This window comes from Drosophila elegans, unplaced genomic scaffold (genome assembly GCF_018152505.1).
Source record: "Drosophila elegans isolate 14027-0461.03 unplaced genomic scaffold, ASM1815250v1 contig_536, whole genome shotgun sequence".
Lineage (NCBI taxonomy): Eukaryota > Metazoa > Arthropoda > Insecta > Diptera > Drosophilidae > Drosophila > Drosophila elegans.
Window position 1 is genome coordinate 918,459 of NW_024545919.1, and position 13,296 is coordinate 931,754.

At 30.1% G+C, this 13,296-nt stretch overlaps 1 protein-coding gene across 5 annotated transcripts in view; it reads right to left on the reverse strand.

Annotated features, from left to right (window-relative positions):
• Positions 1-12,051, reverse strand: part of LOC108140390 (laccase-5) — a 65,219-nt gene extending 53,168 nt beyond the window's left edge. For 2 of the 5 annotated variants that reach the window (XM_017263134.2, XM_017263118.2), the window contains exon 1: positions 11,693-12,051. In XM_017263134.2, the coding sequence (XP_017118623.1) occupies positions 11,693-11,822 (130 nt within the window). In that variant the 5' untranslated portion in view covers positions 11,823-12,051. The remainder of the gene's footprint in view (positions 1-11,692) is intronic. The other 3 variants (XM_017263126.2, XM_017263101.2, XM_017263109.2) reach the window with 3 other exon arrangements.
• Positions 12,052-13,296: the final 1,245 nt, after the last annotated feature.

A 13,296-nucleotide genomic window follows, 5' to 3' on the forward strand; every position in this document is an offset into this window, starting at 1 on the left:
TTTAAGTATATTTAAGTATATTTAAGTATATTTAAGTATATTTAAGTATATTTAAGTATATTTAAGTATATTTAAGTATATTTAAGTATATTTAAGTATATGTAAGTATATTTAAGTATATTTAAGTATATTTAAGTATATTTAAGTATATTTAAGTATATTTAAGTATATTTAAGTATATTTAAGTATATTTAAGTATATTTAAGTATATTTAAGTATATTTAAGTATATTTAAGAATATTTAAGTATATTTAAGTATATTTAAGTATATTTAAGTATATTTAAGTATATTTAAGTATATTTAAGTATATTTAAGTATATTTAAGTATATTTAAGTATATTTAAGTATATTTAAGTATATTTAAGTATATTTAAGTATATTTAAGAATATTTAAGAATATTTAAAAGTAAATTTTTCAAAAATTAAGGGCTTTTCCTTTCTAAAATCTAGGCCGAAACCTAATGAAACCTTTTGTTTGTTTTTTATTTTTATATTGCTTACATTCCTGATTTTTCTGTTTATTCTTATCGATATTTACACCATCGATATAGGCTAGCAGACATGTATCACGTATCAAGAAAAGGTAGCGTACTATTTTTACGCTCCTATTTTGCTGATCATGACAGCATACTTTTAATACCCTTGCAGAGGGTATTATAATTTCAGTCAGAAGTTTGCAACGCAGTGAAGAAGACATCTGCGACCCTATAAAGTATATATAATTTTGATCAGCATCACTAGGAGAGTCGATCTAGCCATGTCCGTCTGTCCGTACGTTTCTATGCAAACTAGTCTCTCAGTTTTAAAGCTATCTGAATGAAACTTTCCCAAAAGTTGTCTTTCTATTGCAGGTAGTATATAAGTCGGAACGAGCCGGATCGGACGACTATAGGAACTATAGGAACAATCGGAAAAAATTATAACTTTGCTGTTTTTAAATTTTTTTTTTAGTTCTTAGACATAGAGTAATGGTTAAATATTTTAGAATTACGGTTTTAATTTAATCAAAATCGAACGCTTATATCATAAAGCTCCCATGGGAACAATAAAAATATATAAAAAAAATTTTTTTTTAAATTCGTTTTGATTTATTAATAATTTGACAGTTCAGAATTACGGATTTAATTTTATTAAAATCGGAAAATGATATCATATAGCTGGCATAGAAACAATCGAATAACTGGGCTGCAAATCACCATAGCTTCAATGCTTTAAACATAAATGGAAGTAAATTACCTAACCTAAAGTAAATCATAATTTTAATGCTTTCAAGAACATTTAATTTTGCAATAGCTGCAAGGGTATATGAACTTCGGCTTGGCGAAATTTGCTTCCTTCCTTGTTGCTTTATGTTTCAGTGATCATACGCGTTCAGCAGAACTATCAACAAAAATCCACCAGTGAATAGTGATCATGTTGTTCTGCCGAATACGCCGATTGATTATGATGCATTTTTTTTCAGCATAATTTTATATGTATTGTTGGAAGCATTTTTGCTTTTTGAAAAATCTATAATTTTGTTTTAACTAAAAATTAAAACTTTAACGTCGCAATCGTTAAAGTTCGTGACAATCAAAATATTCGACTCCCATTTTTTTAGATGGTTATTATATTGCATATAAAATATATATATTTTTTTTTTTGATTTTTATAAAAATTCTAATATTTTATTTGTCCAAACTAAGTAAAATCATACAAAAAAAAATTAAAAAAAGAAAATGTTTATGCCGGCAGTGGGATTTTTACTTTTGTAGCTTTTATTTCTGGTTATACCCTAAGAAAGCAATAACAGAAATTAGAGAACACAATTAAAAAATTAAGTTTTATGGCGAATTTATTTTTTTTTTGCGGTACATTTTATTTTGAGCGTAAAAAAAAGAAAAGTCGTCTGGGTGGAGTCGTTTTGAAATGTATTTAATAATCGAACGGAGCCTCAATGGGTACTTTCAAATCATTTTCGCATACAAATGTATTTTTTATGTGAGAGGCTGACCTCAATCATTACCTTTGAAATGTTAAGAAATGAGAAAGTTCGTTAACAAGATAAAATACGTATGTTCAGACCCTTTTTGCAGTTTCATTTGCAGTTAGTTTTACATCCAAATTTAATAAAATATTTTCGGCGACTAGATCGTTAAGCTTAAAACTAGTAAAGCGTTGTTTTAACTTATTCAAGCTTAATTGAAATGGTACCCATTAGTGGTTTGTATATAAGTATGCATATGCAGGTATTTATGATTTCGATACCTAGAAGCTGTTGAAGGTCATATTATGTCCGCCACACCCTTTTTAATTTTTGGGCTGTTTGTTCGACAAGAGGTGCGGTCCAACGACTTAACTTTCCAAAGTGTGTATAATTTACTGTTTTATTTCAATCCGCCTTTTAGTAGGCCTTCTTCACATAGCTTTTTATATCGCACGAACAATGCAAGATTATGGCTTATGTTGAGGCCTGCCAAAATTGATAAGTAATATATAAATCCAATTGACACAATACAATATTATGAACAAATCCAAGAAATTATTTTCAAGAAATTATGCGGGAACTAGAGAAGTGACAGCTTGACTACCTTATTTATAAAGGTCAGATTTCCATTGATTTTTTTGCCCTTTTGGGTTCACAAGAAAAAGAAAAATAATTTAAACGTCGATATTCGAAGTTTTACGGAAGTAGAAGAGTTTGAAAGTCAACTCCGAGCAATTTTTTTAAAATTTTGCAGGAATCGTGATGATTTTTTTGCCAATCACGGCATATATCTTTATTTTATTTTAATTTAAAATATTAAAACAATATTTTTTGCCAAAATAATAATATAAATTTAATGATATTTTATTTGAATGTTATTCGCAGCCAAATTTTCTCATTTGTCAGAAAATAAACGTGGATTTATTATAAACGGCCGTCAAAAAAATAAGTTGGGCAACTATTCCAGAAATTAACTATAACGCTAGAACATGGTATATTTAATTTTTGCTAAAGTGAAAAAGTGAAAACCTATACTGTAACCTATACAAAACCTTGAAAACAACGGGGCTAAATCTAGAGCCATCTGCCGAGCTGCATTGATTGCACTACAAGCAAAGAGCGAGCAGCACCCTGATCCCTGCTAACAACTAGGATCGTTGCAGTTCTGAAAATCATTACTGGTCCAAAGTCATCAGTATTTCATCAGTATGCCGACCGCGACGTCGACTGCAAACGTAAAAAAATTCTATCTCCCTCTCTCACTCTGTCTTTAACAAAATTTGTGCTAAAAAATTTTAAATCAAATATTCCCCCAAAAAACAATCGGGTTTTAGGTGGCGCCATCTGCCGAGCTGTATTGACAACACTACAAGCTAAGAATGAGCACTGATCCACATCCTGCTACAGCGACCCTATCTTATGCAGAGCAGCGGCAGAGCACGCCACGAACAGATAAAATCGGTCTCGACGCACACATATTGACAAGTTTTCCCGTGCAAATTACTCGCACAAATTAAGTGCGAGCATTTAAAATATGTGTGCACGAACAACGTTTTTTAAAATTTCATTGAAGTGAAAAAAAAACAAAATTGCCAATTGTTCGATTTTGAAAATTTGTCTACCGCTAGATATGAACTAACATACAGAGGCTGGTAACTGGTCTAAAATTACTCAGAGTGATTTCGCGAATTTGCTCCGTAATAAGATATGTTTTTGCAAAAGAAATTTTGCTAAAAAGGACGGTAACAATTTGCAAACACTCACTGTTGCGATAAGGGTACTGTACATGCCCTAAATCCCTTGATCTTCTATACTTTTAAGTTCTATGTGGTAGTTTTCCGCTGTAAGCAAGCTGTTTCTAAGGCAACCACATTCAAAGTAAATAAATGAATGAGTCAAACTAATTCAATTTATTTAGGAATAAAAGAACGGTTTTTTTTGAAACGTCCTAGATGAAAATAGTTTTATTGACCGCAAAAAAAACTCATATTAATGATAAAACCCAGGGGGAAATAATAAAATTATGTAAAGGAGTAGTAATGGTTCACATCATCCATCAAGAGAAGATGGTGTTCTGGGTCCAGAATGATCTAACTGATGGTTGATACATACAACACGCCTTTCTCCCCATCTGTCGGTCAACTACATTGTCTGCAGAAAACTTGCTAATGTAAAAACTTGATTTATTGTTGAGTTATTGTACGGTTTATTGGCATCTTGCAACCGGCCAACTGCTAGCTAGAGCTTACGACGCTTAGCAAAAAATCTGAGTAGCTCAAGTTCGAATTCCACGCCTGGGTATTAAACGCTAATTATTTAACTATTATTGTTAATAAATTAAAATAAATGATTATATTGAAAGCTTTAAAGTATCAGCTAGACATCTGTGAAACTGAGACCCTTTTATGTGGAAATGAGGAAAAAATATCTATGTATGTGAGTGCGTGATTATGCCAGGGGCCCGGCATTCAAAAATGTTCATATTATAATATAAAATTTACAAAATATCGTTTTGATATTTTAATATCAAATTTACAACAAAAAATGTGTAAGGTCAAATTGATATTATCGAAATGTTATTTTTAACATTTTCTAACTTAAAGTGATTTTCCAGGTATCAACACTATTTTGTTACGGAATTTCATAAAAACAAGTACAATCATTATTTTTTTTCTGTGTACTAATTTTAATCAAGAATATCTTTCGGTTGAAAACGTGTTTTTACCTTGAATTTTTTTTTCAAAGAATACAATATAACCTTTTACTTTAAGAGTAAAGGGTTAAATTGCATAAATCAAATATACACAAGTTTTAAATTTTTAAGATAATTTTTTTAACTCGAGGTATTGTCCTTTGTTTTTACATTTCTTACATTTTTTGAATTTTTACCATATTATACCTGAAAACAAGCACTGATAAGAACGCAATGGCTCCTCTAACATAACATTTTCCAATATACATACTTGTTGCTAGGTATCAATGGGTTGGGTACTTTTAGACTTGTATTTACCAATTAATTTTGTTGTGTGTAGAAAAAAGTGAAAGTCTAACCCTACGAAGTACATTTACATTTTTAAGCATGAAGTGTTGAATGCCTGTGTATTGGATATAACTATACAAACAAGAATATATGTTCATTAGGGCGGTCTTTATTTGTTAGTAAATTGTATGACCATACCGCCTTATATATTGCAAATATTCACAAACGTGTGTATTAGTCATAGGTATGTTCATAAATTGCTTTAACCAAATGCAAATTGCTTTTAAAATTCGTAACATTTTTTTAATTTCTCTTTATCGATCATAAGTTACATTTGCAAATTTCTTAGCGCAAACGTTACCTTTCTCTTTAAATAGAATTCTGATCGCGATTTCAGAGTGACACAGTTACAAAAAAATAGCAATTTTTGAAATAAGTTCTAATTGGCTTAATGGTATAACATTTTGTTTTCAGTTTTTTGATTTTTAAATAATATTTCAATATATTATTTTAATATTATTAAATTAATTAATATTATTATAATATAAAGCGATTTTTATTTTAAGTTCAAAACGATCAGTTTCACTAGTTCTGAAGTTTTCAAAACAATTTCTTAACATTAGCGAGGTTACGTCGTTTAGTTTTTTTTCGAGTTTCTTAATATATAATTTTTTAAAATACTAAATTAACAGATTTTTTTCGCTAAAAACAATATTAAACAAAACAGAACGCTTTTAGACACCCGTTATTCAGCAAACAAACTCCAAACTAAATATTCCCCCTACAAGACAATCAAAGTTTAGGATGCGCCATCTGTCGAAATGCATAGCAAACACTAAAAGCTACGAGCTAGCAGCACCAACTCCCCGTTATCAGTTCTTTCGTTCTGTCTATCTACTGGAGCGATCACCGGCAGAGCAGCGGCCGAGAAGCGGCCGAGCAGCGGCAGAGGGCAGCAGTGGGGAAGGAGTGGGGCAGCAGAGGACTTATTAACCCTACAACTTTTAAAATAAAAGATTGATTTTTGTGTCTATAGATACACATACATTCACGTTAGAGTGCTTAGGGATTACTAGAATCTGCATGCCAAATTCCAAATCTCTAGCTTTTATTGTTTCAGACGGACAGACAGACTGGCATGGCTAGATCGACTCTGCTATTGATCCTGATCAAGAATATATATACTTAAAAGGGTCGGAAAAGCTTCCTTCTAACTGTTACATACTTTTAAAAGATTACAATATACCCTTTTACTCTACGAGCAACGGATTACATTTCGAAAAACTGACCATCGATTATTTAACGATATAATTATGATTTTTAGTTTTTGGATGATCCAATCTGGGCTTCCGAGACGCTTTAAAGTAATAGCTGCCGTTGCCGTATCTCTTTAAAAATTAAATATAATTTTGTTTAAATATCATACTTTAATGAACCATTAGTATATAATAATAGTTTTAACTGTTTCCTTAAAAAAATTTACCAAAATAGACATTTTTGATTTTGAAATAAATTCTCTTGACACCAAAAACATAGCCTTTCAGACACTAAGTGCTTTTGTATCTTATTTTAGTTAATAAAAGTCCACCCTAATGTTCGTATGTATACTTAACGTTTAGACTTTAAAGATCTGGCCCCGTTGTGTCCAAACTAAGTCGCGATTTAGATTGGTTTTTATTTTCTATGGTTCGTTTGCTTACCTAGTCTGTGGCTTTGCTTTTAGTCTGTTTAATATTGTTTATTTTTTTTTTCAAAAAAAAGTTCCAGAGCAACTTTATATGTATGTAGCAAAATTAGTAGTTTTCTTGTCGGTCGTCGTCAACTAGTTTTTCTGTTCCATTTCGTTGAGCTGCAAAGAGAGCTCGATACAAGGCATGGACACTTAATACACTTAACTGTTTCTGTATGTACATATATGATTTACAGATACAGTTTCAGAGTTAACCAGAAAACTTGCTCCTCAACTAAGTCTCGATTTTAAAGTTATTTTGACTACTTTATTTTTTTTGAGCCAAATAGTCAAGAATTAATAGGGGCGATCTACATAAAATGATTTTAGTGATTTGCAACTAGAATATTTTCTAAACAGCTAATGGGTAGTTGTTAAACTTACTTGCTATGAAAATATTGGCGTACAGAAAAGAAAATACAATACGATATTGATATAAATTTTTGATTTTTGAAGAAACTAAAAATATATTTTAAAATTCCAAAAAAATATCAATACTTTATGTTATATGCCGTGTCATAAGTTGCTTGGTTTGTAAAAGAACGAGCCATGAGGTGGGAAATATTTGGCTGCAAACATCTGAATTAAATAATAATACCCTCTGGAAAAGGAAAACATGGTAAATACATGCTCATGCATACATATTTGGTTTTAAAAAAATAGTTGGAGTGATCCGACAGGCTTTGGCACACTTTTTGGGCTTGCAAATACATATGCACATATGTACGTATGTATTTAATTAACAAATGGCCAAGTGTTTTTAAAATTTTAATTCGCTGTATTATTTTGCGAGACAAGCTTTTGACATTTTTTTTTTTGAATTTAAATACATACACCTGTCATCATGTAGCTACATACAAAGTCGCAATGGTTTAGAAAGTATTTACCTATGTACACAAAAAAAAAAAACATACAACTTAAGTTTCATGTTTAAGTTTTCTTTCAATCTTGAACATTAAAATGATAATTTCTAATGCAGGTATGTACATACATAGGAGCCACGTCTCTTAAGTTGTATATAAAAATACATTAGTATTCAAATTTGAAGCTTAAAGTTGCCTTGAATCAGTCATACTTTTAAGCTGGACCATTTAATACCCGTTGCAGACCGGTTTGAAACTTGATAAGTCCTAAGAAATATTTTTTCGTTGAAGTTATTTAATTATACTTATTCATATTATTTAAAAATGCCGTTTATTTTTTTTCTCAACTGCATCAAGAGAATGATAATTTTAAAGATATAAGGAAACATACATACAAACATACAAAGGAAGGTCAATTTACCACTATTACTGTTACCTATTACAACCCCAAGTTATTTTTAGGTTTGGCATATTGTATAAAAATGCTGGGGCTTTTGTTAGAAAACTCGAAATATACAATACTCTTAATCACTCGTTATTGAGATAATCATAAATTACATTTTCTCTGAGAACGTTCAGTACCGCCGTAGAACAAAAACTTGAGGAAAAAATAGTATAGTATTTTGTGTTTCTAAAAATGTATTTCATTGTTATTGCTTGTACGATTTAAAAAAAAAACGTTAAAAAATGATTAATGATTAATTCCTTCGTAATTTATTAGTAAGCATCTACCTAATGCTTTTTCAAGTACTCAACTGTCTCATTACTGAAAAAGTTACGATTTTTGCAACATAAAAACTTGAATCGGCACTCAAACACTTATAAATAAACTTTTTAGGACACATTTTGGACTTTCAGTATGTACATATGTATTTTGGATTTCTAATTACACATAATTGCGTCATGTGGTGTATATTGTAAGATACCTATGTAGGTTTCGTTTTTATGTGTATCTAATGAAAGTGATTGAGATGAACGACAATTCTTGACACGGTTACAGAGCAAAACAAAGTTTTATTGCAAATTATTCAATATCTTGCAAAAAAAAATTAGAATAACAAAAAAAAATTAATTTTGTAATTTCTTTTTTAAAATCCTTTTTGATCCTCCAGTGAACCAATTTGAATTCATTTCAAAATTCAACGACCTTTTTCTAAAATGAGACATTGCTAAACAAATTTACAGATTCAGGTACAGCTTTTATCAAATAATTGGAATTCGAAAGGATCAACTATATCAGTTATAATTTAATCTATTTTGCCAGATTTGAGCAAGAAAACCGGATTTCTGGTGGCTTACAAATTTAAGTCGAAAAGTCCTTTAGAGAAAAAAACCTTGAATTTCCGGTACAGTTGAACTCACTGATTTAGAATATCAAACTTAAAGTGAAAAAAACGTTTTGAACTGTTTTCATGCCTTTTTTATTTTTTATCTCCAGTTCTGCCTAACCGATTTCGGTCATCTATAGCGTATTTCACTACAAATATAATGTCTTTAACTTTCTAATATATGTTACAAATATTGGTTTGTTTGGTTGGTCTATTTGATTGGTTAGAAACAATAAATTTTAAAAATAAAACTTCTAAATTTCGATATAATAGTATCCAATTAAAACCATTGAAGCTTTAATGATTCACTTCAATTATTTTATCGTTCTTATTGCAGTTGTATGGTATCGTTTTCTGATTTTAATAAAATTAAAAACTTGATTTAGAATTTTTAAACCATTTACACAAAAAAAAAAGAAAGTTAGAGAAGTTATATTAGAAAACCTATCCTTGTAACACGTATGAAAAAGTTGAAGAATTTTATATTTGTAGTAAAATAAGCTACCGATGATGATCGGTTAAGCAGAACTGGAGATAAAAATTAAAATAGGCAGGGAAATAGGTGAAAAACTTAATTTACAGTCTTAAAAAAATGGTGCCATGCAACAAATTTGAATGTCAGTTTCTAAATCAGGGAGTCCAACTTTACCGGAAATTTAAGATTTGATTTGATTTAAGCCAGTGAAATCCACCAAGTATTCTTACAGTAGAAATCTCTGTCAATTTTAAATAAAAGTTAAAGTTTGCGCAGATTGGAAAGGGTTGACATGAAAGTATTATTTTCATGGCATTTATTCTTAGCAATCTCAAGTTAGTTTGTTTTACAGCTTGCATTAACTTGCAGCTTATGTTGACTTCAAATTTATGACCACACTAGACACTACTCACTAGTAAAGTAAGAGTGATAATATAGTGCAGCACAAAATATGACCGAAGGCAAAATTGATCGCACACTTTAAAACCATATAATATATGTTAAAATAAAGTAGAAAATCAAGTGGTTGAGCTCAAAATACTCCTTGACTTGGTAACAAAAAATTGTAGAGCATGCTTTTATAGCTAACATATTTGGAACCCAAAAAAAAAAATTCAAACAAGACAGATTATTAGATACCCGTTACTCAGCCAACAAACTTCAAACTAAGTATTCCCTAACAAAACAATCGAAGATTAGGTGGCGCCCTCTGTCGAACTGCATAGCCAAAATTAAAAGCTAAGTGCGTGCAGCACCTCACCTCCAGCTAACAGTTCTTTCGTTCTGTCTCTCAACTGCAGCGATTACAGGCAGAGCAGTGGCCGAGCACGGGCCGAGCAGCGATAGAGTGGCGGCAAGGACCCGGCCGAGATCGGCAGAAGGGGAAGGTAGGGGAGTTCATAACCCAATAACTTCCATAATATTACATAATATCGAATTTAGAAATTCTTGTGTCTGCCGATGGGACACAGAGTCCAACACCTAAGGTCAAGATTTGTGGGCGTTAGAGCGGGCGTGGAACTACTAAAACTACTAGATTCTGATAAAGAACATATATACTTTATACGGACGGAAACGCTTTCCAATATAGTAGTAGTACAAAAGTTCTTCGGGAAGTTATTATGCTTTTTTTCGTTGTTTAAATTGGTGTTATTATATGTAAAAACATAAATATTTATAAGTCTTTGTTATTTATTTTTTTCTTATTTATAGACAAATTTAAGGTAATTCAAAAAAGATGTTTTTTTTATCAAAATAAAATTGTCTGATCGTCAGCAAACCGAAATACATTTTTGTTGTCAATATTAAACTTTTCTTTGCTTAGGATATTTCGTAAAATTTTATGTTATAATTAAAGTAATTGCAAAAGTTTTTATAAAATTTTTAAAAGCCAATAAATGATGAAGTGTTAAACTTTACTGATTTATCAGATGGAGTAATTTATTTAAGTTGAGTATATTCTAACAGCAGAACAAACAATGAAATTATAAAGGTTTCCGACTTGAAACTGACCCACTCATACATGGCCAGAATCTAAGAATGTTAAGGACTACCTTTTATTAAAGCAATCTTAGTCTTGTAAAATAATCTATTAACCATAGCATAGAATCATTTAAAAAAAACTTAGATATCTAGACCACAGTATTTATATGAAATTTTCACATTAAAAGAATTTTTTATATGATTTAGTTCTGCTCTTAATTAAGTGTGTAAACAACAGCTTTCACTCTTATCTAGACGTAAAGCAAAGTTGCCATTGTCTAAAATAATGTTGTTACATGTAAAAACATTAATATGTTATAAGACCATATTATTTATTTTCGCCTAATTATATACAAAATGATGATCATGTAAAAAAAATTAATTTAAGGGAAATGTCCACAAGAATGAACTCTGTGTGCTGTTATTAACACTAAATTTTACTAAAAAGAATTATATATTAGTTGTTAAACTTAAACTAGTTGTCTTTTAATTCCTATGTTTATAAATAGTCCAATAGGGAACTTCCGGTTTTTAAGCAAAATAAAAAAGAAAATTTGTGAAATTAAGTAGAGGGGGATACAAAGAAACACGTATTTTTGTAACTTCCTGGACCAAAACTATTTTTATTTGATATTTACAGGGTATAAGAGGTTTTGGGAAACATTACTGGTCCTACTTTTTTTGTGTTTTGTAACTATGTACCGGTTATTATGACGAGCTGTCTTAATTGAAGCATTCTCTCAACTAGTCGCCAAAGTGAATGTAAGTTTGCCAGAGTAATTTACCTGTGAACTCATTCACATTTCTAAGCTTTACAAACCTAATTCAATTTAGTAATTGGATGAATAATTTATTGGGGGTTCTTTACCTTTTATACGTTGTTTTAGCTGAGAGTTGCCAACACGTACTGCAGAGGTTTCAGGAAAATCAGAAAATATAATAATAGCCAGGAACAAAAAAAAAGTCTGATTAAATTCCTTGCTCTCCATGGCCTGCATTTAAATTTGAAACGTTAAAACTTTTGTTTAATTCACTGAGCACCTTTACTTTGCGAAATATTGTAAAATGTGTAAGTATATTTGAGGCAGGATAATCACAACACAAGTCAATATTTTCTCTTGTTTGTATGTATGTATGTATACTAAATGAAAACTACAACAGCTGAACTGATTTCAGCTTTATGATGTACGCGCAACGCGTTTAAGCACCAAACTGAAGCAGTAGCTTCATACGTAAGACTATATAAAATGTTTAAAACAGAAAAAACTGCAAAACGAGCTTACGAACGAGTCAGGGAAGGGAATGGCTCAGTGAATCATGACATGGCTCAGAGAGCGCAAGAAATTGCAGCAGCCAACTTGATCAAGATCTCAGAGCAAGTTCGCCGAGTTTAGCTCACAAAAGCTCAAATCACAAATAGAAAAGAAGATCACACGAATTTAAAGGAGATTTGCTTAAAAAATCAAAAGAGTGTTTTTGAGTTTATACCGATATGTATAATTTATTAATTTTAAAATTTTGTAAAATTGTACATACCCCGGGTCTATTATTAAATTTTGTATTTTTATGCCATTTTAAATTAAAGGAAACCATCGTTAAGTTTATATATGTAAAACGTTTCAGGATTCTTAAAACAACCCCGATACCACAACTATACCTATAGGTACACTTATAAAATTTGTTTTCTTAGACGTAGAAAATCTCCTTTGAATTTGTGATTTTTCCTAAATTACAGAAATAAAGTTTCGAAAATTTAAGGCGAAATTTTTCTATTAACAAAAATTGAGTTGTTTAAAAATTGACTGATATCCGATGTCGAATACAGAAAAATTAAAGTAAGTACATGAAGAACTAAATAAGTACAAATCTGCGTGTTTATACTGACATTGCTGAAAACGGCTATAACTTTTTCAGATGCAAATAAAATAACACACAACACAAAATTTTCTTTTTTCTATATTTAAGAAAAAATTTATAAAATATGGGAAATCATTTCTGAGCTTTACAAATTCTTTTAAAACATAATTTTTAGAAAATGTTTTCTTTTATCTACGTTTAAAAAAAAACAAAAAAAAAAGCAAACTTCGGTAAGCCGAAGTTTATATACCCTGGCTATTAAAAAATTAAATATTCTTGAAAACATTAAAATTATCATTTACTTGCGTATACGTATATAAAAACATTGAAGATATGATGATTAGCTACAGTGGCTCACAGCTTATTTCAACCAGCAACCAAAAAAAACTTATACAGCCTATAAAAGCTAGACCAAACAAGATATGAACAAAATTTAAATGCACGATCTTTTTGTAATGGTTATATTTATTAGTTTGTAACTTCATATAATTTTCATAATTTTGTAAATATTTTTAATTTAATTAAGAACAAAAAATCAACAAAAGAAAAGGCCACAGCTTATTTCAACCAGTTAGCTAGATTAATTTATATGTAATGATTATAGCTATTTAATAA